The following is a 20,299-nucleotide window of genomic DNA, read 5'->3' as shown; positions in this document are numbered from 1 at the left end:
GCATTTGTCTCTCGTTTCACTGATGGCTCCTGTGCTTAAGCTCAGGGCATAGGCAGAGCTGCCCCCCCAGGCATCTCAACTGCCCATCCGTGGCACTGTGCACCTCCAGGGATGGGGCACCCACAGCTCTGGGCAGCAGTGCCAGCACCTCACCACCCTCTGTGTGAAGAATTTCCTCCTGACGCCTAAGCTAAATCTCAGATCTTCTAGTTTACAGCCGTTCCCCCTCGTGCTATCGCTCTGCGCAGAGTCGGTTCTCCCTCCCGCTTACAAGCTCCCTGCACGCGTCCTCATTGCTACCGCAAGCGAAAGCGTGGCTTTTCCGCAGACCCGGCGCGCGGTACGGGGCACGGCGGGGCCGCCGGGCGCGGGGCTGGGGCCGGCCCGAGGGGCGGCGGGGCTGCGGCAGGGGCGGGACTGGGGCGGGAGCGAGGCCCCGCCCCCGATGCTGAGCCCCCAGCCCCGCCCCCCGGCCGCACTCGCCGCCGGCGCCTCCCCGCGGTGCGGAGCGGTGCGGTGCGGTGCGCTCGGCTCGGCTCGGCCCCCGCCGGCGCTGCGGCAGGATGCGGGGCTGCGGCGGGCACCGCGCCCTGCTGCCGGCCCTGCTGCCCGCCCTGTTGCCCGCGCTGCTGCTGCCCGGCGCCGCCGCCGCCACCGGCCCCGGCCCCGCGCCCGGCGGCAATTTCCTGGAGGACGAGCAGTGGCTGTCCTCCATCGCGCAGTACGGCGGCCGCATCCGGCACTGGAACCGCTTCCGAGACGTGAGTGCGGGGCGCGGGTGGGGGCGGGCGCGGGGTAATGCCCTCCGCCCGTCTTCACCGCCGCTCCGCTTTGTTCCGCCGCCGCCCCGCGCCGCGCCGCAGGAGGTGGAGGTGAGCGGGGCGGTGCGCCGCCGTCGGTGCGCGGTGCGCGGGTCTGTGCCGGGCAGCGCTCTGCGCCACGCGCGGGTGTCCGTGTGAGCGCGTGGCGGTGTGCGGCGCGCGGGGCCGTGCGACGCGTGTGTCCGCGTGTGTCCGCGTGTGCCTGGTGCACGTCCGTGTGCCGCGGCTGCGTGCGGAGTGCACGGGGGTGCATAGCGCGGTGCTCGCGGGCGTGTGCGGCGAGCAGGTGGATGTGCGGTGCCCGTGCGTGTGCGTGTGCGTGTGCGCAGCTCGCGATGCCCGGCCGTGTGCGGTGCGTGAGGGTGCTGTGCACCTGTGTGTGCACGACGCCCGTCTGTGCGGCGCCCGGCCGTGTGCGGTACCCGTGCACGTGCAGCGTCCGTGCGCGCGCGGTGCCCGCCCGTGTGCAGCGCACCCCGCGTGAAGCGGCTGCGTGCACTGCACCACCCTGCGCTGTGCCCGCAGGACGACTACATCCGGAGCTGGGAGGACGGGCAGCCCCCGGATGAAGGTACCAGGGGGGGTTGGTGCCGGCTGAGGGGGGGCACGACCCCGTCCCAGCCTCCGGCAGCCGCAGCCGTGCGCGGCTGCATTCCCTGGGAGCTCCTAAGCGAACCCCCTGCCTTGCTCCCCAGGAGAGGACAGCACCAAGGACCCGTGCCAGAAGGTGAAGTGCAGCCGGCACAAGGTGTGCGTGCCGCAGGGCCCGCAGCGCGCCGTCTGCGTCAGCCGCAAGAAGCTGGAGCACAGGTAGGAGCTGGGGGGCGGGGGGAGGGCGGGGGAGGTACGCATTTGGAGTCGGAGCTCATTTGGAGCTCAGCGTGGCTCTCCCCGCCAGGATCAAACAGCACGGGGGCTGCAGGCCGTGCCACGCCGCCCGCCCGGCGCCCGTCTGCGGCTCCGACGGACACACGTACAGCTCTGCGGTAAGCGCGGGGATGGGGGAGTTGTGGCGCTGCAGCCCCCCGTGACGCCACGCTGTGTCCCCAGTGCAAGTTGGAGCAGCAGGCGTGCCTGGCCGGCAAGCAGCTGACGGCGCGCTGCGATGGGCACTGCCCCTGCCCCACCCCCGGCAGCACGCAGGGTGAGTGGGGGGGCGTGCGTGCATGCGTGTCATGGCAGGGTGTGCTCGTGCAATTTTGGGATTCACCTGTGCAATATATGGGGGTGCCCCCGTGCGTCCACACAATGTAGCGGTGCACCCATGCAACGCATGGTTGTTCCCATCAATTTGGGGATGCCCTTGGGTAGCACGGGGGTGCATGCGTGCAATTTGAGGACACACGCAATGGAGTGGTGTGTCAGTGCAGTGTGGGGTTGTCCCTCACCTCACCGTGACCCCCCTCCCCGCAGAGCCATGCACTGGGCAGGACCTGGCCGACCTGGGGGAGCGGTTGCGGGACTGGTTCCAGCTGCTGCGTGAGAATGCCAAGCATAACGCCTCCGGAGGGACCCCCGGCACCAGTGTGACTCCAACCCCACATCCTCCTTGTCCCCGTGTCCCTTTGGGGCCGGGTCCCATGGTGGCATTGTTGCCCACAGCGCTGGCGGCCGGCTGCAAGGAGGCGGTGGGGTGGATGTTCGGGCGCTTGGACACCAGTGGGGACCGCGTCCTGGAGCAGCCCGAGCTGGCTGCCATCAACCTGGACAAGTATGAGGCGTGCATCCGCGCCTTCTTCAACTCCTGCGACACCTCCCGTGATGGGCGCGTCACTGCCACCGAGTGGTGCCTCTGCTTCTGGAGAGAAAGTGCGTGTGGCTGGAGGGTAACAGGGGGATGCATGCCTTGGGGTTTTGGGGTGTAACAGAGGGGAGGGATGTTTGGGAGATGCAGAACATTCGGGGGATGCATGCTGCAGGGTTGGGGATGCCCGCCAGCGGGGATGCATGCAATGCAGGGAGGGTGGTGCTGGGGGGATGCACTGCACAGCATTGCGTGCACAACACAGGGTGCGTGCAGTGCGGGGAGGATGCACACTATGGGGTTGGGGGAATGCATGCCTCGGGGTCATCGGATGCATTGCGCAGCATCAGGGAAATGCATGCTCACCATGGACGGATGCACGTTGCAGGGTCAAGGGACGCACACCATGGGGGATGTCTGCAATGTGTGGAGGATGCACACAATGGGGGGGTGGGTGCAATGCAGGGAGAATGCATGCCATGGGGTTGTGGGGATCCACCTCACACCATGGGGCCATCCCCTGAACGTGTGCGGGTGCCACAGAGCCGCCGTGCCTGCGGGAGCTGGAGCGGCTGCAGATGCAGGAGGCAGCCAAGGCGCAGCCCGGTGAGTCGGGGTCCCGGGGAGTCCTGGCCCCTCCGATGTGGCGGGGCTGGGGCACTCCATGCCTGGGGGAGTCCGGGCACTGCACGTCTTCTGGGGTGCCTCGGGGGCCCGGTTTTCTGCAGGCACCTTCGTGCCCAGCTGCGATGAGGATGGCTACTACCGGCGGGCTCAGTGTGAGCCAGGAGGTGCGCAGTGTTGGTGCGTGGATCCACAGCACGGCACCGAGCTGAGTGGCACCCGCTCCCATGGTCATCCCGACTGCGGTGAGCTCGAGGAGACCGTGTGGTGACATCCCCAAGTGGTTGGGGGGCCCCATCACTGAGTTAATTCTTGTGCCCACAGAGGACGCAGCTGGGTTTTCAGGAGACTTCGGCAGCGGCGTGGGCTGGGAGGATGAGGAGGAGAAGGAGCCTGAAGAAGCAACCGAGGAAGCTGAGGAGGAGGAGGCCGAGGCGGGTGAAGGAGATGATGGTGGCTACATCTGGTAGAGGCGGGGGGGTGGGCACGGCTGGGGGCAGCCCCTGTCGCCTCATTGCCCTCCGGCACAGAGCGCAGGGGCAGCCCCTGGCTCCAAGCGGGACAGGGCTGTGGGGCGCTCGCCCGGGCGGGCCCCAAGGCGGGCGGGGGGGCGAGCAGCGCGGGGCTGAGCTCGTGCCCCCCACCCCCCCCGTTTGCGCTTTTTTTGGTTTTATTTTTAATTAATTTTATTTTTCGGAGGGGAGGGGAGGGGGGGAGTAGAACCTAGCGTGCTGCTGCGTGGTCAGAAAGTGCACTAATAAACAAAAATTGGGAAAAAAATGGGAAAAAAGCAAAAAAAAAAAACAAAAAACAACCCATCACCACCAACCACCTTCCCCCCCACCTGTCCCCCCCATGCCCCTGACCCCCTGTCCGTGCTGTGCTTGCTGCTGCGGTGTTGTGAAATAAACGCCCGTGCTGTGTCGAACGCTCCATGCCCGTTCCTGGCCCTTCCAGCCCCCTCCCTAGGGCTCTGTCCCCAGATGTGCCCCGCTTGGGGGGCCACCACATCCCGCTGACCCCAGCCACCACCAGGAACTCCAGGGCTCAAGTGAGGGCTTTTATGGAAGCACTCCAATTTGGGGGGAGGGGTCACAGCTTGCTGGGGGGCCGCTGCTGCAGCCGCCATGCCGCCTGTGCCCCCTCGCTGGCAGCATTGAGTGGGGCGAAGGCAGCAGGGTTCCCGCTGCAGCGATAGTGGGCAAGGGATGTGCGCAGCAGGGAGATGGGGATGCAGAAGTTGAGATGTGGGTAGGTGGTCCCTGCAGCGTTGTCACGCGCGTTGCTGGCCACGATGCCTGGAGAAAGGAGATGTCACCAAAGGGATTAACGCAATGGGGACACTTAAGGGATGCAGTGGGGACAGGGGCTCACCTAGCAGGCATCCGTCGCGGGCAGAGAGCAGGGGGCCGCCACTGGAGCCAGCGTGCACGGCACAGGTGCTCTGCAGCATCACCGGGGGGGTTCCCACCACGGCCGACAGCACACCCCCCGTCACTGAGGGGCCACACGCACGGCCCAGCGCCCCAAAGCCCAGCGCCAGCACCGCCTCCCCTGCACCATACCATCGGTGTTAGGACACTCCATCACACCTCCAATGGCACCCCTACATAGGACCCTACTGTCCCTATAGGATGCCACTGTCCCAGCCCCATTCCCCCATGGAATCCCACTGTGCCCTGTACCCCCCAACCCGAAGCTGGCACTCACCGGGTTGGAAAGTGGTGGCAAGGTCAGGGGGCTGGAAGCTGGGCACACTGTCCTGCAGCTCCAGCACTGCCACGTCGAAGGGGGATGCCTCAGTCGTGGCGAACACCAGGCGGGCCTGCAGAATAGTGTCACTGTGGGTGACAAAATGGGGATAAAATAAAGAAAATAGCAAAAAGCAAAAAGCAGGGTTAGGGGTGAGCCATGCCATGGACATGGCCCTGGGGATGCTCAACAGTCCGATGTGCAGTCAAAAGTGCAAGTTGCACCCTGCACTGCATCTCACATTGCTTCCAAACCTGGATGTGGCCAAAGGGAAGCAGCTCTTTGCTGCAGTGCCCCAGCTCTTTCACATTTATTGCATGACCTATTTTGGGTTGCATCCTCATTGCATGACCTATTTCAGATTGTGTGGCCCATGCTGGGTTGCATGAACTTTGCTGGATTGCACACCCATGTTGGATTGGGAAACCATTGCACAGCACAGCCCATGTTGGGTTGCACGCCCATAGCATGGCCCATGCTGAGTTGCATGACCGATGCTGGGTTGCACAGCTATGTTGGATTACACATCCTGTGCACGATCCATGTTGGGTTGCACAACTACACTGGCTTGCATGCCCATAGCAAGGCTTATGTTGGGTTGCATATTCATTGCATGGCCTACGTTGGGTTACACACCCATTGCATTGCTCACATTGCGATACCCAACCATGTTGGGTTGCACACTCATTGCATGGCCCATGTTGGGTTGCATATCCATTGCATGGTCCATTCTGGGTTGCACGACCAATGTTTGGTTACACATCCACTGCAAGACTCATGCTGGGTTTCACCACCATTTTGGGTTGCAAACCCATCACGCATTGCCCACCCCCAGCCCCTATCACCCCACAGGGCCACACTCACCACGTGGTGCTGTGCCGCAGGGTGACGCACAGCGGGGCGCCCGGTTGCAACACGTGCCGGCAGGTGATCAGCAGCTGTGGGGCCACCAGCGTGCCCGACCCCCAGCTGTTCCCGCTCTCTACCAGCACGGCGCAGCGCAGTGTTGGGCTGCCGTGGGCCTCGGGCAGCGGCAGTGGCGGAGGCAGGCTGCTGAGCTCGGGCAGCACTCCGCGGGCACTCTGCAGGAGGGCGTGCAGGGAGCAGAGCAGTGCCAGCCCCAGCCCCTGGCCTCCCTGGCAGCCGGCGGTGGCGGCAATGACAGCCACGAGGCGTGGTGGGGAGGATGCGGGCGCGAGGGCGAGGACGGGTCCACCCTGGGTGCCGGGCAGGCAGCGCGCATCGGTGAGCAGCAGGGCACGGTGAGGCCCGGTGGCATTGCTCAGCACACCGGTGCTCAGCGCATTGAGGAAGAGCTCAGGGCAGAGCGCACCAAAGGGCGTCCCACAGGTCAGCAGCGCCGCGCCCTTGTGCAGCGTGGCTGCCGGGGCCCAGGGCGTCCAGGTACCGCCAGCTGTGTCCAGGCCGGGCACCCGCAGCCAGCAGAACCAGGGCAGGGCCTCGGTGCTCTCCTCGGCCATGCTGAGCGTGCCAGGCAGCGCGCGGGCGAAGGCATCGCAGCGCAGCAGGGCCAGCGGGCACGCGACGTGCTGCTGCACGGCGTCAGGCGGCGGGGCAGCCTGCAGCACCGAGATGCGCAGCCCGGGCCGCAACGCCGAGGGTGGCAGGGCATCGCCATGGGGCCAGGCGGTGACGTCGGGCTGCAGGAAGGGCACCAAGACGGCAGCAGGGCACAGCACCAGGCCCGGGCTGCGGCACAGGATGGCCCCGCTGCAACTGCTTGGCTCCACGTCCGGCTCCGAGGGGTCCGACACACTGACCACGCAGCCGGGCAGCTCCCATGGCACGGCGGTGCCGTCCTCAGCCATCTGCAGGGCAGCGGCGCGACGCAACGCAGAGCAATGCGGCACGGAGCAACGCTACGCAGAGCGACGCGACGAGAGCGACTCAACGCAGAGCAACACAGCACGCTGCAACTCAACGCGGACCAACTCAAGCAAAGCGGAGCAACCGGAGGCAAAGCAAAGCACGGCGACGCGCCGCCCCACCGCCGCCATGGCCGCACAGCCCCGCACCGCCCTGCCCGCCCATTGGCCACCGGCGGCCCCGCGGCCCGACCCCATTGGTGAGGGCGGAGCTGAACGTGCCGACGTGGCGAGAGGCCGGGCGTCGCACAACGGTAGGTGGGCGCTGCACGGGGTTGCGCCATGCAAAGCAGCAGGGAGCGCCCACGCTGCTTTTTCTGTGTCTCCACCTGCAGGATCGAACGCAGAAGTTAAAACCTCTCCCCCTCATACAACGTTAAACTCCTGGAAGATGCAGAAAGTGGTGACTGCTGACAAGCGGCAGGAGGTGCCCGCAGCCAGCCGCACTCGTGCACCTACACGAAGCCAGTGGGTGAAACACCTGCCGGGCACCGCCACCCTGAGAGCAGAAAGACACGTCTTTATTGAACGCAACGTGAGCTAGACAGCAAGGAAACTTCGACAAAAAACCCACCGAGTAGAAAAGAAACCGCTGCGGCCTACGCTAACAACCTTATGATATGCCAATGTCCAACGCTTCCATGCTGCAGCCGCTGCTGGCGGCCCCGTGGTCCCACAGCGGCGCTCCGAGGGCGGGCAGTGCTGCAGCCCTGTGCCACACGTGCTGTCCCAGACCCTTGCTGTGTGTCGGCGTGGCACCGTGCGGGCATCCCACGGAGTGCCGGAGCCGGCTGCTGCTCATCGAGGACTTCCATATCGTGATGCTTTGTTTGGTAATTTTGCAAAAAGTCTAAATATGTTTTTAAAAAACCCTAAAGAGACTCTGGACTAAACAAGATGAATGTTAAAACTAAAGAGTTAGAAGGGATGCTGTTTACATGAACACTTTCTTTAAAAAATAGAATTGCTTTCTCGTTGTTCTTGAAGTCAGCTGGCCACAGTGGTGAGACGCGCTCCTTCCAGCGGCACGGAGCGGTGCCGTGTCCTGATCCCGCCGGCCGTGTCGCTGCTGGAACCGCGGCACCTGAGGGATGGAGCCACACCGCGTCCCCGCGGCATAGAAAGGAGTTGTGTCACCACTGTGCAAGGATGGGCGCTCACCAGGTCCCACGATCGCGCCGCTCTGGGGTTGGGAAGCCTTCTGTGTCCCGATAGGACAGTCCATAGGGAGCTGCGAGCAGGATCAGTCCGGGATCGCGCTCTGCATCAGTCAATGTACTGCGACAGCCAGCGGAAGCCCTCGCCGTAGCCTTGCCTCTTCAGCACGCTGCACATGAACACCTCCATGGGGCGCGCGTTCAGGTCCTTCAGTGGCACGTTTCCCTGAAGGCCCAGAGACAAATCAGGAGCACGGCCAGCCTGAGACGATTCCCGAAGCCAGCGGCTGAGCAAGCACCCAGAGTGCTTTGTTACTGTTACCCAGCACTTTTGATCAACTCTAATTTTAAGCACTGACAATGGGGCGAGGCAGTAAGCTGAACAAAATTTGGAGCAATAAAACCAGAAGAGCCTGACAATGTGTTTAACCATTGTCAAACTCAAGCACACCACCTTATTTCCTAACTAGGAGCGCTGTGCTTTGCACAACTCTGGATGTTTCAAAACTCGCCCAAGGGCATCACTGTTATTAAAGGTTCAGCCTAGTCAAATGTTTAGGACAAATCCACAGGAACAAACCAGTTGGCTTCCAGAGGGCACCTCTCTCTGCAAGGAACATGTACTTGTAAGTGCCCAGACCGCGTGCCTCCCTACCTTCCCCGTGGTCTGTCCATAAAGCCCGAAGATCTCCCGCAGTTTCTCCTCACTGATGGCCTCAGGTCTGTCAATTTTGTTGCCCAAGATAAGGATTGGCACATTGGATATTGTTTCATCTGTCATTAGCGCCTGCATGCAAGACATCTTTAAGTTACACAGAGGCAGAACGAACATCTGTCATCTGAGCTTTGTTTCAGTAAGCTCTGTGACCCACAAAGGTTATTCCTTGGTGCTACAGCTCCCGTGGGAGGGATCTTCCCAGAAGGGCTTTGCAGGATGCATGGGCCATTTCCAAAATTCCCTAAAGTGTGCTCAGGAGCCTACAGTCACCCCACAGCAAGGGCGTCAAGGCTGCCTCAAGTACCATCCCACCAAAAGGGTACACTCTTTATAATTTAGCTAGTCAAAGGTGTCAGGGAAAGGAGAAAAAAGTGAAGTTTACATTAAGCTCAACTTTGGATTCCATAAGCCGGGAGTGATCTGCGCAGTCCACCAGGAAGACGATCCCATTGATGGCAGGCAGGTAGTTCTTCCACACCCGGCGGGCTGGAAGGCAAGAGACCAACACCTCCGTGAGAACAGCAGGGCTGCTGTGCCCACAGCAGAGCTCCAACCGCCCCCTGGGGTTTTTGGGGCAGGCTGGGACAGCCAGCCAGCCATACTGCTCTTGCTCTCCGCGCTTTCACAAGTGATCAGATAATTGCTGTGTGACAGGTGCTTGTCAGCAGGCAACCAACACTTGTGCACAGGGAGTTTGTCTATGCTATATTGACGAGCACTGTTCCTGTTGCAGCAAAAGCCCTGATCGTCAGTCTGCTTGTGGGTATTCACAAAAATATGCAGAAAAACTTTTCTTAGGACTTCCAGAAAGGAAATCTAAAGATAAAAATTCAGTGATTATTCAAAAGAATAAGCCCGTGACATACAAGCCTTCTACAGCTAAAAATATTTCAGGCAGCAGAGCATGAGCTGGCAGCTTTTTTTTTTTTTTCCACGCTGCCAAAATAAAGCACAAGCATTTAGCCACTGAAACAACCAGTTTCCTAGAGCCAGGTCATTTCTAGTAATGGCTCCATGTATGGTAACTGTTGAGTCATGTCCTGAACCACTGATAGATCACCTGGGAAAAGGACCCAGTTAGCCTAGGAGAACAGGTGAAGGCAATTCACTTGTGTGACTGTAAGGGGTGGAGCCTGGCTGTACTTCTCTTAGACCCCATTTAAAGGCTGACTGCCACAAGAGAAAGATCTCTTTCTGGAGATCCCTCCTCTGTGGAGTTTTCCCCTGTGACCCTACATCTTCAGAGACAGGTGAGTAGTGTTTTTTCCTTCCCTTATAATATCTTTCTATTGTGTTAGTCCCTTTATCATTACACCACTTGTATCACCTTTCCAGTTGATCTCTCTGACTCCACAGCTGCTTTCAAGCTACAAGCAGTTAGGTATTGCTGATTCCCATTGCTCTCCAGCACTTATTTTTGGGAGATCTTTCCAAAGATGGCTGGGGAACACAACTGAAATCAACAGACCTTCCTCAGTGAGCCGGCACTTACCTTGCTCGTGGCCACCTAGATCAAAAGTGGTGAAGGTCATTCCAGCAATTGTCAGCTCCTCTGAGGCTGGAAAGCAAGAACACAGAAAAAAGAAAGGAATTATTATAGCTAGTGGTTCTTGGGGATGTGCACCAGCATCACATGGCCCCTGTATCAGATACCTGGTCCCTGATGAACTCAGCCTCTGAAACTTTCATGATTTCACAAATGGGAGAAAATAACTTCCTTGCCTCTTAGGGATGTGCTTATTAATCTGTGCTTTTTATCCTTTATCACACATCCAGGAGTTGGGCTCAATGATCCCCATGGTTCCCTTCAATTTGGGATGCTCTGTGACTCTATCAGAAGCCCTCTCCCTCCCCAGTTGCGGTGTGTGATATTCACTAACCCACACCACTTCTTGGCCACTATATTTGAAAATAAAACACCGATTCACGTCAGCCCCAGAGCAGAGCTGCCACCGTCACACAGGGCAGACGTACTGGGGTGCAGCGTGGGGACGTGCTGGCCCAGCCGGTCGTCCTTGAGCATGTGCAGCAGCGTGGTTTTGCCCGCATTATCCAGGCCCAGGAAGACGAGTTTTCCAGACTTCTTGTAGAGCCCTGGAGGCAAGCAGAGAGAAACACGTCCATGGGTCCCTCCCCAGAGCTGGCTGCCACCTGTGCTTCCACACTGCTCCGAGAAGAAATAATTTAGCAAGCCACGAATCTTGCTAAAACAGTGCCTGCAACTCTGTGAGCTCGCTGTATGGTAATACGATGATCTGTTGCCCCAGAGAGGGGTTCAACGTGAAGATGGACTGAACGCATCAGGCAGCAGCAGGCTGCTGGCGCCAAGGCCGGGCACGGAGTAACACATCGCTTCCTTGAGAAGAGCCCGTTTGCCCCGGGCCGGCCGGCTTCCTGCCAGCGGGTCCTAAACATCAACCCCTCCCCTCGCCCGGAACGACGAGACGCGATCTGCAAGGAGCCGGGACGGCGGCCGGAGGGCCGCAGGGAACCGCGCCGCGGGGCCTCACCCAGGAACTGCAGCACGCTGCTGAAGCCGTTGTAGATCCACTCGAAGATGAAAGACATCGCTGACGATCGAGCGCCTGCGGGGCACAGCGGCAGCCGAGATCAGTGACGCGGCCAGGCCCGCCCCCCGCTGCTCCGAGCCCCCCTTCCCCCGAGATCCTCCGCCCGGTCCGGCCCTCCCCACGGCCTATTCCGGCCCGGCGCCCACCTCCGGCCGCGGCGACCCCGCTCCCGTTCCGCCGCCAGCTCCCCGCCGGAAGTGCGTCGCTCCTGCGCCACGCCCGCTTCCGGTCCGCCGCGCTGGCTCCCACGTCGACCCTACGGCGCTACGTCACGGCACGCCGCCACCGTGCCCCGACCGCAGCCCGTCCCCCCAGCGGCAGAACCGCGGGTTCGAGTCCCGCGAGCGGCGGCGCGACGAGCGTAAGGATCCTCCACCAAACGCAGCCGGAGCAGCGAGCTCCCCGCTCCCTCAGAGCAGGGAAAGGAGCACGGGACGCACAGAGGACAGTTCAGTAGTTTTATTTCGAACATCCAGCACGCGTACCGGGTGAGCCTCTGTACTTGAAGCCGTGCAGGTGCTGACAGTTACAAAATACCACGAGACCACGCACAAGCAGCAGCTTTTGATTGACAAATTATGTCTTCTAGCCTCCACAAGACCCGATGTACCAGGCGTCACGGCTAGACAGGCAGTTCTAATTGGTGAAAGTCACAGGCAAGGTCTCCGCCTTGTCACCAGCACTATTCTTCTGGGCTACTCCTGCACGTGGTGACTTCGCGGTGGGAAGGGTGCAGCTGCTGCACAGGGCATCCTCAACCCTCAGTTCTTCTGGTAGTAGAACCACCTGTCAACTGCATGGGGCAGAACAAAGCAGGGTTAGTCCTGTATGGCCACTCCGTGAACTGGGATGGTTCAGCCTGGAGAACAGCAGGTTCAATGGAGACCTCATCGCTCGCTGCAACTCCTGAAAGGAGGCGGAGGTGAGGTGATCTGAAAGGGCTTTTCCAGCCTTAATGATTCAAGTGTGAACTGGCCCAAAGCTGACTTGCATGGTGCTGTACACATCACATCCAGCTCAGCGCTTTGCACCGGCTCCTGCCAATTGCATCACACGCCCTACGCGCACTGAAGCCCTCAGGAAGCTCAGCAGGCCATGAGCAGCAGCCACACGGCTCTGCCAAGGGGCTGGCAGCACAGCTTCCCTTGCACACAACTGACTCAGCAGGCCTAAGAGTTGTCCCACAGTTGTCATTTTCCTACGCAGCTGTGCACTGCGCAACAGACCAAGTCTTGACATGCAGAAAACCTTACTACCAGCTTGCAGCTGCCACTTGCTTAGTGACAAGAGCCTTTGTCAGCAGCAACTGAAGCACTGCCCTCACGGCCATTTTCTCCCCCTCTTTGTGAAAATGAAGTGCTTCCCTTTCTCACTTCACCTGGACTGATGACACTGATGAAACCCTGCTTGGGAAGTAGTGAAAATGCTGCTGCTACCACTGCACTTCAGTCCTCAGAAGTGCTCTTCTTCCAGCATTGAGGGACTGCTACAGATCAAACTTCTCCACAGTGAAGTGGCATCCCAAGTCTCTTGCTTACATCCCAGCATCACGTTCCACAACAAGGAAGTAAAGGCCCAGTACAAGTGATGTGGCAACTGAACAGCATTATGAGAAATGAGACATTTCTGACAAAGCCTGTAGCTGTCAGTCTTGATTCTCCTACAGATAGTTTCTCTGAGGAAGTCCTCACCAGAATGCAATGTGAGTTTGGGAACTTACCTTCAGGTGGGATTGGGTTGGCAGCTTTACACGGTGGTGCCTGAAATGAGAAGTGGAAGAGCAGATAGCAGCTGTTAGTGCAGACTAATATCATAAGAGATCACTTTGGGCTGTGCAAATCACTTCTAAGCACAGTTCTAGTTGTGAGCCACATAAATTTGTCTGTGGCAGTCAGGGCTGGTCAGCTATGAAGGAACACACAAGTTCATGTGCAGCTGAGCCTGGCCATTGCACAGCCTCCTCCTCTCCATGCCAGCAATGCTTTGCTTTAGGTAGACTTTTGTCCTGCTCATACTGCAGGGCCAGAAGACACAAGGCTTTCAAACCAAGAGTTAAGCAGATGACCACAATAGAAATCTAAGGAGATATTCTCAGTTCCAGTAGTGTTTCCATGCACTGAAGCAATGCTGCTATTCTAATCTTGCTGCCCCTTCAACCACTTTCAAGTTACTGATGTATTTCATAAGCCTACGGAGATTCAGTCGAGTCCTGACTTGGAATAATGGTACTTAAACTGGGAAATCAAACTTCTCATAGCAAAACATGCAGGGTCCCTGGCTGTGAGTCTCTAAGAAAGTAGGCTCTCTCATCTCAAAGGGTGACCTGTACTGTGAAGCTTGTGAAAGATCAAATACTTGAACATACGCTGAGCAGCTGACAGCCAAGCTACAGGTCAGAAATGCAGACCTTCACACAAAGCTTGGTTTGGATTCCTCTCCCAGATGACCAAGGGTGAGGGGAAGCTTCTAGAAAAGTATCTTTCTTGTTCCACATTCATCTCATTTAACCAGAAACAGATGCTGCGTTCAGTCACCCAAAACTTTCTGAGCACACAGAGTGCTATTCACACAAAGACGAAGGTTTACGGTACCACACAAATCACACTGTCTTGCCTCACACCGACACTGGGGATAGGACACATCCATTTGTACTTACTGCGTCCACAGTAGCTTTTGCGCACTCTTGACTACAGCAGAAGGGGCTGCCCGAGACTGTCAGATTTGTGCTGGAAGAGAAAGGTTGCTTGTGAGTATACAGAATTCAAGTCTATCCCACAAGAGCATTAGATGATGGAATACCAAGCATCATTATTGTAGCTGCCTAGTTGCCTGCAGAGATAGCAAGCAGCTAACAGAAAGCATGTCGGTAGATGAAAAAGGAAATTCCTTGATGCTTCTGAGAAAGGAGAGAGCATAGCAACACAAGCATTAACCTACCAGCTGATCTCTCCTCCGTCAGTTTTTTTAGCTATCAAAGCTTTCCAGTGTTCATGCGTGCTTTTGATAACATTTACTGCAAAATCCTAAAGTTGAAGATGAGAACAAACATTGCATTAGGCATAAACACTAAATCATTTTCTCTAATCTCTGAGTTCCCTGCAATAAATGGCCTCCCTCCACTCCAGGTGGATCATTCAACAGCTGTGCCTACCAACAGGAAGAAATGCACAGCTATTCCAGGTTTGTAACTGTTTGAAAAGGAGTCTGCTTCCAAGCATAGCACAGCTTTTTTCCTTTAAAGCAGTGGTATATACTCAAACGTTAACTGGCCAGCCGGAGATGAAAGCACACACAATTGTCCCAGCATGAAGGCCAGCAGTAAATGTCTTGGTTTGACACAACACAAAGCCAAGTAAAACACTGCAGCAACGTGTGCAAGGACTCTTGCTGCTACCTTCTGCCTTGATTACAGTTTTGCCCATGCAGAGGTGCAATGAGATGTCCCAGTCCACCCAACCTGACACAAGGAGTTAAGAGAGCTCTCATTCAGGAGCAGGAAGTTATTTGACTACACACAGAGAAGAAACAGAGACAAATGAACCATGCTGCTGAGGCAGAGCCCTTTCTGTAAGGGAACCAGGGAACACCTGACAAGCTTTGCTCTTTAGGCCTGAAATGATGAAACATTTTAACTCTGAAGTTTGCCTCCCTCCTTTCCTGGCTTCCTTCCACTGCAGCCTACTGCAAGTCAAAGAGTGACATCATACACCCTTTGCTCCAGTTAGGAGCAAATAAACTCCATGTTTTCTGTTCTTGTTCTGATATGGAGACTGCCAGCTCTGAAGTGATCTTGTGCAAACATCACTTAGAAGACAGACTAATAGTCTACAATAGTAGCAGGGCAACAACCCTGTGCTTCTTCTAGTATTTCTGCAAGCATCAGCTCAGAAACAAGCAGAATGGTGGTCTGGAAAAGCAGCAGGAAGAATAAAGGTGGCTATCCTCTGGTGCTATGGAAACCCACTCTGTCAACAACTACTCACTCGCATCTTCATGCCGCCAGAGCTCAGTTTTTAGGCAGCATACCTTTGTCTGTTCACAGTCACAAAGAATGCTGGCCCTACCTTATCTTTAAATTCTCCATTAAAAGCAAACTGGTTTTCTGGCTTTCCATCAGGTACTTTGTATCTTCTAAACCAGTCCACCGTGGCTTCTAAGTATCCAGGCTTCATCCTTCTGACATCACTGATATCTGGCCAGAGAGAAAGGTTGGTCAGCCAGATCCAATAGCAGAAGTTACTCTGCTACTGTCCCAGTCTTTTGAGCTCTTTCAGCTGCTCCTGACATAGCCCTAGCACTATCCCAGACACTTTTCAACACAAACACAACCTGGATGCCTGTGCACGGAGAAGGAACTTAGCATTTCATTCTCAGAACAAAGTCACTGACACATTTAAACAGCTTTGATGAGAGACTTGCTGGACAACACATACTTCCACTTACAGGGCACCCTTTTCTTCAAGATACCGTGTGTATCAGAAATGCTAAGTCACAGCTTAAACCAGTGATTGAGCACCTGGTGGGAAGGCAGGGCCAAGCCAGGGGAGCTCAGGTGCATGCAATGCTCCTGAGTGATTGAAAAGTGTGGAGCTAGGATCCACCCCTTCCCAGCCCTCATTTAAGGGTTGGCAGTGGAGGTAAGGGCATCTCTCTGAAGATCCCTGTATACTTGAGGCCTTCCAAAGGTAAGTAGTTTTTCTTCCTTTGTTTCTGCATCCACAGCCGTTGTGTTTGGGCTTGTTATTTGCTACAGCCTAGGACTGTGCCACTCTGCTATCATTGCTATTGCAAAGGTCTTAATTTGTGTAAATAGTATAGTGTTTCGCTAGAGCTTAACATTCTATTCTGTTGCTATGGTCTGTATTGCATCTGTCCAAATGCTGACCCAAAAGCCTCTTGCAGACACTCAGGGCAGGAAGGGAAGGATTAGACATGTTCCTCCCTACCGTTATAATTTTCTGCTTCAGGATCTTCAACGTTGATAGCAATTATCTTCCAGTCTGTCTCTCCCTCATCAATCAGTGCCAGCGTGCCTAGCACCTTCACTTTAATCACCTCTCCTCGTGAGCAGACCTACAAGGACAAGAGTTCTCTGTACACATTCAAGGAAAGCACAATGGAGTTCGTACAAGTTGTCAGAGTGCAGCAAACAATCCTATGCCACAAAGGCAGCTGTCTCTTATCAGCAGCTCATGAGCCTAGGCTCATGGGGCTTGCACTGTAAGATCTCAATCTCTGGAGACGGGGGAGAAACATCATCTTCTTAAGATACAGGTGGCAAGAAATGAATAATTCCTCTGAACAATTGAGGACACTAATTACAGACAGTTACCCTCTGGAATGTATTACCTTGCTTCCAATTTCGCATACATCAATTGGATCATTGTCTCCACAGCAGCCAGTGTTTTCATCCTTATGCCCTGGGTCTTCCCAAGTCTACAGAAAAGAAGAAAGGAAAAAAAAAAAAAAAAAAAACAAGCAAATCTCTCCATATGCTGAATAGGGACTCAAGAAGAAGCAAAAGGCAGGTTTACTTCATGCATGCAATTCCCTTGAAGATACAGGTGATGGTCCACTTCGCATTCACTTTTACACCTAGCAATTGCATTACTGTTTTATGGTTGCCTGTAAATGCAGTTTCAATCCAAGTTCTTATCCAGCCAAAGGTAAACTGGTCTTTCCCACTGCCAAACCCTTTAACAACATTTCAGACTTCCTCTCAAATTAAACAGCCACATAAAGGTGAAGTTCACATCTATAAAGAATGCTCACTGATTTGGCTTCCTGCCTGTTCCTCTCCCTATTCATTTCTTAACAGAAGTTTCCTGAACCCCAGATAACAAAGGTGGAAGACAGACGGGTGTATTGCTTCCTTTCAGTTAAGCAGTTGAAGGCAGCAGAGCAGAAGTAGGAATGCGAGTCCCACACCCTATGGTGCCTGGTGTCCTTCTGCATCTCAGCAGGAGCAGCGAGTGTTTGAAGTCACGCAAGGCTCCAGGAGGTACTGGAGCTGAGCCTCTGAAAACAACAGCTGCTTAAAGCAGGTTTCTGGTCAGGAGCAAGAGGACACAATTCACTGGTTGCTAACTCACAGCACACAGGGTCTTTGAGATAATCCAGTCTGGGGGCTGCACTCCAAGGCCCTGTACTACAGCTTAAAGCTTTAGGTCCTACTGCTCCACCAGGCAGGAATGAAGTATACAGAATTGCCAGACACCCACTGTGCGCTTTCAGCTCTCCTGTGCAGCAAACACATCCTGAGTCCAAAGATGAAGACTGACTTCTGTGGCCATACTCGAGGTGAGGAGTGATGCAGCAGCTGCTTGTATCAGAACAGCTTCTTTACAATGCCTACATGCCTGCCTCTGGAGATTTCTACCTGCAGGCATCACTGTTCTCTTGACAGGTTCTCCTCATTAGCAGGATTATATGTACAGTTGCAGATGCGGAGTTCCACTTCAGACTTTACTCTCATGAAATGGTGTCAGTCAGAGACAAACATAGGCACACCCCCTTCCCACCCAAAGAGTGAGACACATCCAGTACCTGTGGGATAGCACCGTAATTCCAGATATAGCCCTTGTGGGGAAACACATTAGCTACGTAGCGCAGTTTTCCCTTCTTCACATCTTGCTTAATTGGGTTTAAGGGATCCTTTGTTGCAATCTGAAAGAGAAGTTACATAAATCTGGCTCTCTAGGAAACCAGTGGCTTTTTCCACGAAGCTGGCTCTAACCCACAGGCTGCAGAGCCTGGAGCCCACAGGGAGAGCGGGCAGGGTTAGCAGCCTGCTCAGCTCAAGCACTTCAGCCCAGACCCGCAATACAGTTACCTCCATTTTAGCATTTGTCCATCGAGGTACTTCCACGACCATGTTGAACACATTCTGAAGAAAGCAAAACATCAGTGAACAGGTGGAACCTCAATATCACACTTCAAAGTAGGGCATGTGTAAGTAAGCGTGAAAAACAGAACTTTATGCTTTTTTTCCCTAGTGCCAATCTTGATACTCCTGTTAGATGGCCTGCAGTCCAGTCCATTGCATCATCACTCAAATATTAGTCCCATGAAGATAACCTAGATTGCAGGTGTTCTGAGGTACCAACAGACGAAAGGTCTGTGTCACCTTTCTGCAGAACAGGAAACTTAAGTGGATCAGTGACAGCTGCACGGGTGCAGTATTCAGGCTTACATCACTTCCCAGGTGTTTGAGCCCCCTCCTCACAGAAGGGGACCTTCTGGGTCAAGAGGTGCAGGGAGAGGGTTATCGGGGGAAACACAGAGCCACGCTGTGCAGCATCTCACTTATGGGTGAGACCTGTCTCTAGCTATGCTGAGGGGACTCGGTCCCTTCTTCCTCAGGAAAAAAAAAAAACAAACAGCTGTTTCATACTTGAACCTTAACATTTGCTGTTGGAAGAGATTATGGCTTTTAACAAACAGTCAAACCTTACCCTTTAGCATCCGCAAGGCTTCTAATTCCCAGATTAAGCAGTATTAGCATTGCAAAGGTAATACCAGACAGGCAATATCGCACCATAATTAGATTGCTATTGTGTAACGAGTGTTGTTATGTCATTGACTTTGCTCGCACCCCTTCCTAACGAGTTCATTGCATATCCCTAATTGCAGGGGGTCACTTCCCACGTGTAATTAAAATGTAAGTGGATAGTTATTAGTTTTGTTTATACGTAGCTGCAGAGAATAAAGAATTGGCTGTGCAGGTAGAGGATGCTTGGGGCTCTGCACACCTCTCCCCCAGCTCTGCTGCCTCAAGCTACGGACCTGGCTTGGTTCAGACACTCAGCAGGCAGCCCAAGGTCAGTCCCTCAGACAGGACACACGGATGAGGTCAGCACCTCCCAGCCCACGGCTGGAAAACCTCCCTGCAGTAATCCTCTCTAGCTTACCAGTCTGCAGAGAAAGATCAGGGTGCTCAGACACAGTGTGACAGCCTGGTGCTGCTAACAAACAAACCAAGTGAGAAACGTCCCTGTGCAGCCTTCCAGCCCATGGGCAGCACCGCACCCCTGTAACCACCCTGCTCCGCTCCAATAGCACCTGCAGAGCACAGCACCACCCCAATTTTCCTGCTCTGAGGACCTTTGGAGCACGGTATCCGCTTCTGAAGACCAGCATATCGCTGTCCTTGACGGCAGTCCGCCTCTTCTCCTCCGAACAGCCAAAAGCAACGTCGGGGCCGCTCCAACTGCTTTCCGGAGAGTACCCTCAGCTCTGCAGCCCCTCTGCCCTCCCCATAACCACCCCCTACCTCCAAACCCCGGCGATCCCCTCACCTCGCCGGCGTCCGCGTACAGCGGGATGTCGTGGAAGGGGGATATGTACCGCCCGGCCGCGTCCTCTGCAAGGCAAAGCGCGGCGCTCAGCGGGGCAGCCCCTGGGGCCTGGGGTCCGCCCAAGGTGAGCGCCCCGTGGGAGGATGGGGGGGAACGAAGGTTAGAAGAGGATGAGAGAAGGGACGTGAGAAGCCGGGGTCTGCTGCCAGCCACACTCACTGAAAAACAGGCGGTACTCCAGGCTGTGCGGTGCGGCACGCTCCTCCACGCTGTACCCCGCCATTGCAACACGCTCCCCGCTGCCTGCTCGGATCACTGCGCAGGCGCCGCAGCCCGCGCTCCCCTGCGGCCGTAGCCACGCCCCCGGGTATAGCCACGCCCCCCAGGCCCGTAGCCTCGCCCACTTCTGTTTAGTCACGCCCATCAGCGCCAACTCCGCCCCATTCGGCCCGTAACCCCGCCCCCTCTTCGTTTAGCCCCGCCTCCTAGCGCCAAGAGCCCCGCCTCCGAGCCCCCGCGCAGGCGCAAAGAGCCGCCCTGCTGCCCTGCCACTGTGCGGTAACATGACGTGGCGCAGGGTGACGTGTGCATGCAGAGTGGCGTGGGCTGGCAGGGCGTGGGTGGTTTAGCACAGCCTGCGCCCCTGTGGATAGGATGGCGTGGTTCACTATGGCATGGTACTGCCTGGCCACAGCAGTATGAGGTGCCATGATTCAGCATGGCACAGCAC

General features: G+C 56.2%; 4 protein-coding genes across 7 annotated transcripts; 1 reads left to right on the top strand and 3 right to left on the bottom strand.

Annotated features, from left to right (window-relative positions):
• The first annotated feature begins 442 nt into the window (after nucleotides 1-442).
• On the top strand, nucleotides 443-4,117 carry SPOCK2 (SPARC (osteonectin), cwcv and kazal like domains proteoglycan 2). 2 transcript variants are annotated; one of them, XM_085229668.1, is made up of 10 exons: nucleotides 443-872; nucleotides 1,347-1,392; nucleotides 1,517-1,631; nucleotides 1,720-1,807; nucleotides 1,872-1,965; nucleotides 2,235-2,345; nucleotides 2,424-2,630; nucleotides 3,109-3,171; nucleotides 3,294-3,434; nucleotides 3,514-4,117. In XM_085229668.1, exons 1-10 carry the CDS (start codon nucleotides 564-566, stop codon nucleotides 3,657-3,659), a joined length of 1,320 nt encoding a protein of 439 aa, XP_085085794.1. In that variant the 5' UTR covers nucleotides 443-563; the 3' UTR covers nucleotides 3,660-4,117. The 2 variants fall into 2 exon arrangements, with proteins under 2 accessions (XP_085085794.1, XP_085085796.1); XM_085229670.1 differs by having other exon boundaries at nucleotides 445-761.
• Nucleotides 4,118-4,236: 119 nt separating this feature from the next.
• TYSND1 (trypsin like peroxisomal matrix peptidase 1) lies at nucleotides 4,237-7,009 on the bottom strand. 3 transcript variants are annotated; one of them, XM_085229656.1, is made up of 4 exons: nucleotides 5,806-7,009; nucleotides 4,900-5,030; nucleotides 4,564-4,633; nucleotides 4,237-4,487 (listed from the first exon to the last, which is right to left on the bottom strand). In XM_085229656.1, the coding sequence occupies exons 1-4, from the start codon at nucleotides 6,768-6,770 to the stop codon at nucleotides 4,463-4,465; spliced, it is 1,191 nt and encodes a 396-aa protein (XP_085085782.1). In that variant the 5' UTR covers nucleotides 6,771-7,009; the 3' UTR covers nucleotides 4,237-4,462. The 3 variants fall into 3 exon arrangements, with proteins under 3 accessions (XP_085085782.1, XP_085085780.1, XP_085085781.1); XM_085229654.1 differs by having other exon boundaries at nucleotides 4,564-4,743; nucleotides 5,806-7,008; XM_085229655.1 differs by lacking the exon at nucleotides 4,564-4,633.
• A 318-nt stretch (nucleotides 7,010-7,327) lies between these two features.
• Nucleotides 7,328-11,550, bottom strand: SAR1A (secretion associated Ras related GTPase 1A). The gene is made up of 7 exons (XM_085229678.1): nucleotides 11,419-11,550; nucleotides 11,213-11,287; nucleotides 10,677-10,796; nucleotides 10,195-10,260; nucleotides 9,085-9,188; nucleotides 8,640-8,771; nucleotides 7,328-8,210 (listed from the first exon to the last, which is right to left on the bottom strand). Exons 2-7 carry the CDS (start codon nucleotides 11,268-11,270, stop codon nucleotides 8,094-8,096), a joined length of 597 nt encoding a protein of 198 aa, XP_085085804.1. The 5' UTR covers nucleotides 11,271-11,287; nucleotides 11,419-11,550; the 3' UTR covers nucleotides 7,328-8,093.
• Nucleotides 11,551-11,716: 166 nt separating this feature from the next.
• On the bottom strand, nucleotides 11,717-19,949 carry PPA1 (inorganic pyrophosphatase 1). The gene is made up of 11 exons (XM_003207926.4): nucleotides 19,789-19,949; nucleotides 19,570-19,634; nucleotides 18,105-18,158; nucleotides 17,819-17,938; nucleotides 16,622-16,708; nucleotides 16,219-16,345; nucleotides 15,337-15,464; nucleotides 14,210-14,295; nucleotides 13,929-13,998; nucleotides 12,993-13,032; nucleotides 11,717-12,065 (listed from the first exon to the last, which is right to left on the bottom strand). The coding sequence occupies exons 1-11, from the start codon at nucleotides 19,850-19,852 to the stop codon at nucleotides 12,034-12,036; spliced, it is 873 nt and encodes a 290-aa protein (XP_003207974.3). The 5' UTR covers nucleotides 19,853-19,949; the 3' UTR covers nucleotides 11,717-12,033.
• Nucleotides 19,950-20,299: the final 350 nt, after the last annotated feature.

Source organism: Meleagris gallopavo, chromosome 8 (assembly GCF_905368555.1).
Source record: "Meleagris gallopavo chromosome 8, MGAL_WU_HG_1.1, whole genome shotgun sequence".
Taxonomy (NCBI): domain Eukaryota; kingdom Metazoa; phylum Chordata; class Aves; order Galliformes; family Phasianidae; genus Meleagris; species Meleagris gallopavo.
Note: the sequence above shows the minus strand (reverse complement) of the source record. Positions and strands in the feature narration are given on the sequence as shown.

Coding starts and splice junctions, on each gene's coding strand:
- SPOCK2 (XM_085229668.1), top strand. CDS start 564: ATGCGGGGCTGCGGCGGGCACCGCGCCCTGCTGCCGGCCCTGCTGCCC. Junction 1,632..1,719: donor CGCAAGAAGCTGGAGCACAG/GTAGGAGCTGGG, acceptor TCTCCCCGCCAG/GATCAAACAGCACGGGGGCT. Junction 1,966..2,234: donor CACCCCCGGCAGCACGCAGG/GTGAGTGGGGGG, acceptor CCCTCCCCGCAG/AGCCATGCACTGGGCAGGAC.
- TYSND1 (XM_085229654.1), bottom strand. CDS start 6,770: ATGGCTGAGGACGGCACCGCCGTGCCATGGGAGCTGCCCGGCTGCGTG. Junction 5,031..5,805: donor CTGCGGCACAGCACCACGTG/GTGAGTGTGGCC, acceptor TGTCACCCACAG/TGACACTATTCTGCAGGCCC. Junction 4,744..4,899: donor TGCCACCACTTTCCAACCCG/GTGAGTGCCAGC, acceptor GGTATGGTGCAG/GGGAGGCGGTGCTGGCGCTG.
- SAR1A (XM_085229678.1), bottom strand. CDS start 11,270: ATGTCTTTCATCTTCGAGTGGATCTACAACGGCTTCAGCAGCGTGCTG. Junction 10,797..11,212: donor CAGCGTGCTGCAGTTCCTGG/GTGAGGCCCCGC, acceptor GCTTGCCTCCAG/GGCTCTACAAGAAGTCTGGA. Junction 9,189..10,194: donor TCTAGGTGGCCACGAGCAAG/GTAAGTGCCGGC, acceptor CTTGCCTTCCAG/CCCGCCGGGTGTGGAAGAAC.
- PPA1 (XM_003207926.4), bottom strand. CDS start 19,852: ATGGCGGGGTACAGCGTGGAGGAGCGTGCCGCACCGCACAGCCTGGAG. Junction 18,159..19,569: donor TGTACGCGGACGCCGGCGAG/GTGAGGGGATCG, acceptor TGCTTTCTTCAG/AATGTGTTCAACATGGTCGT. Junction 16,346..16,621: donor TATGCGAAATTGGAAGCAAG/GTAATACATTCC, acceptor TTGTCCTTGTAG/GTCTGCTCACGAGGAGAGGT.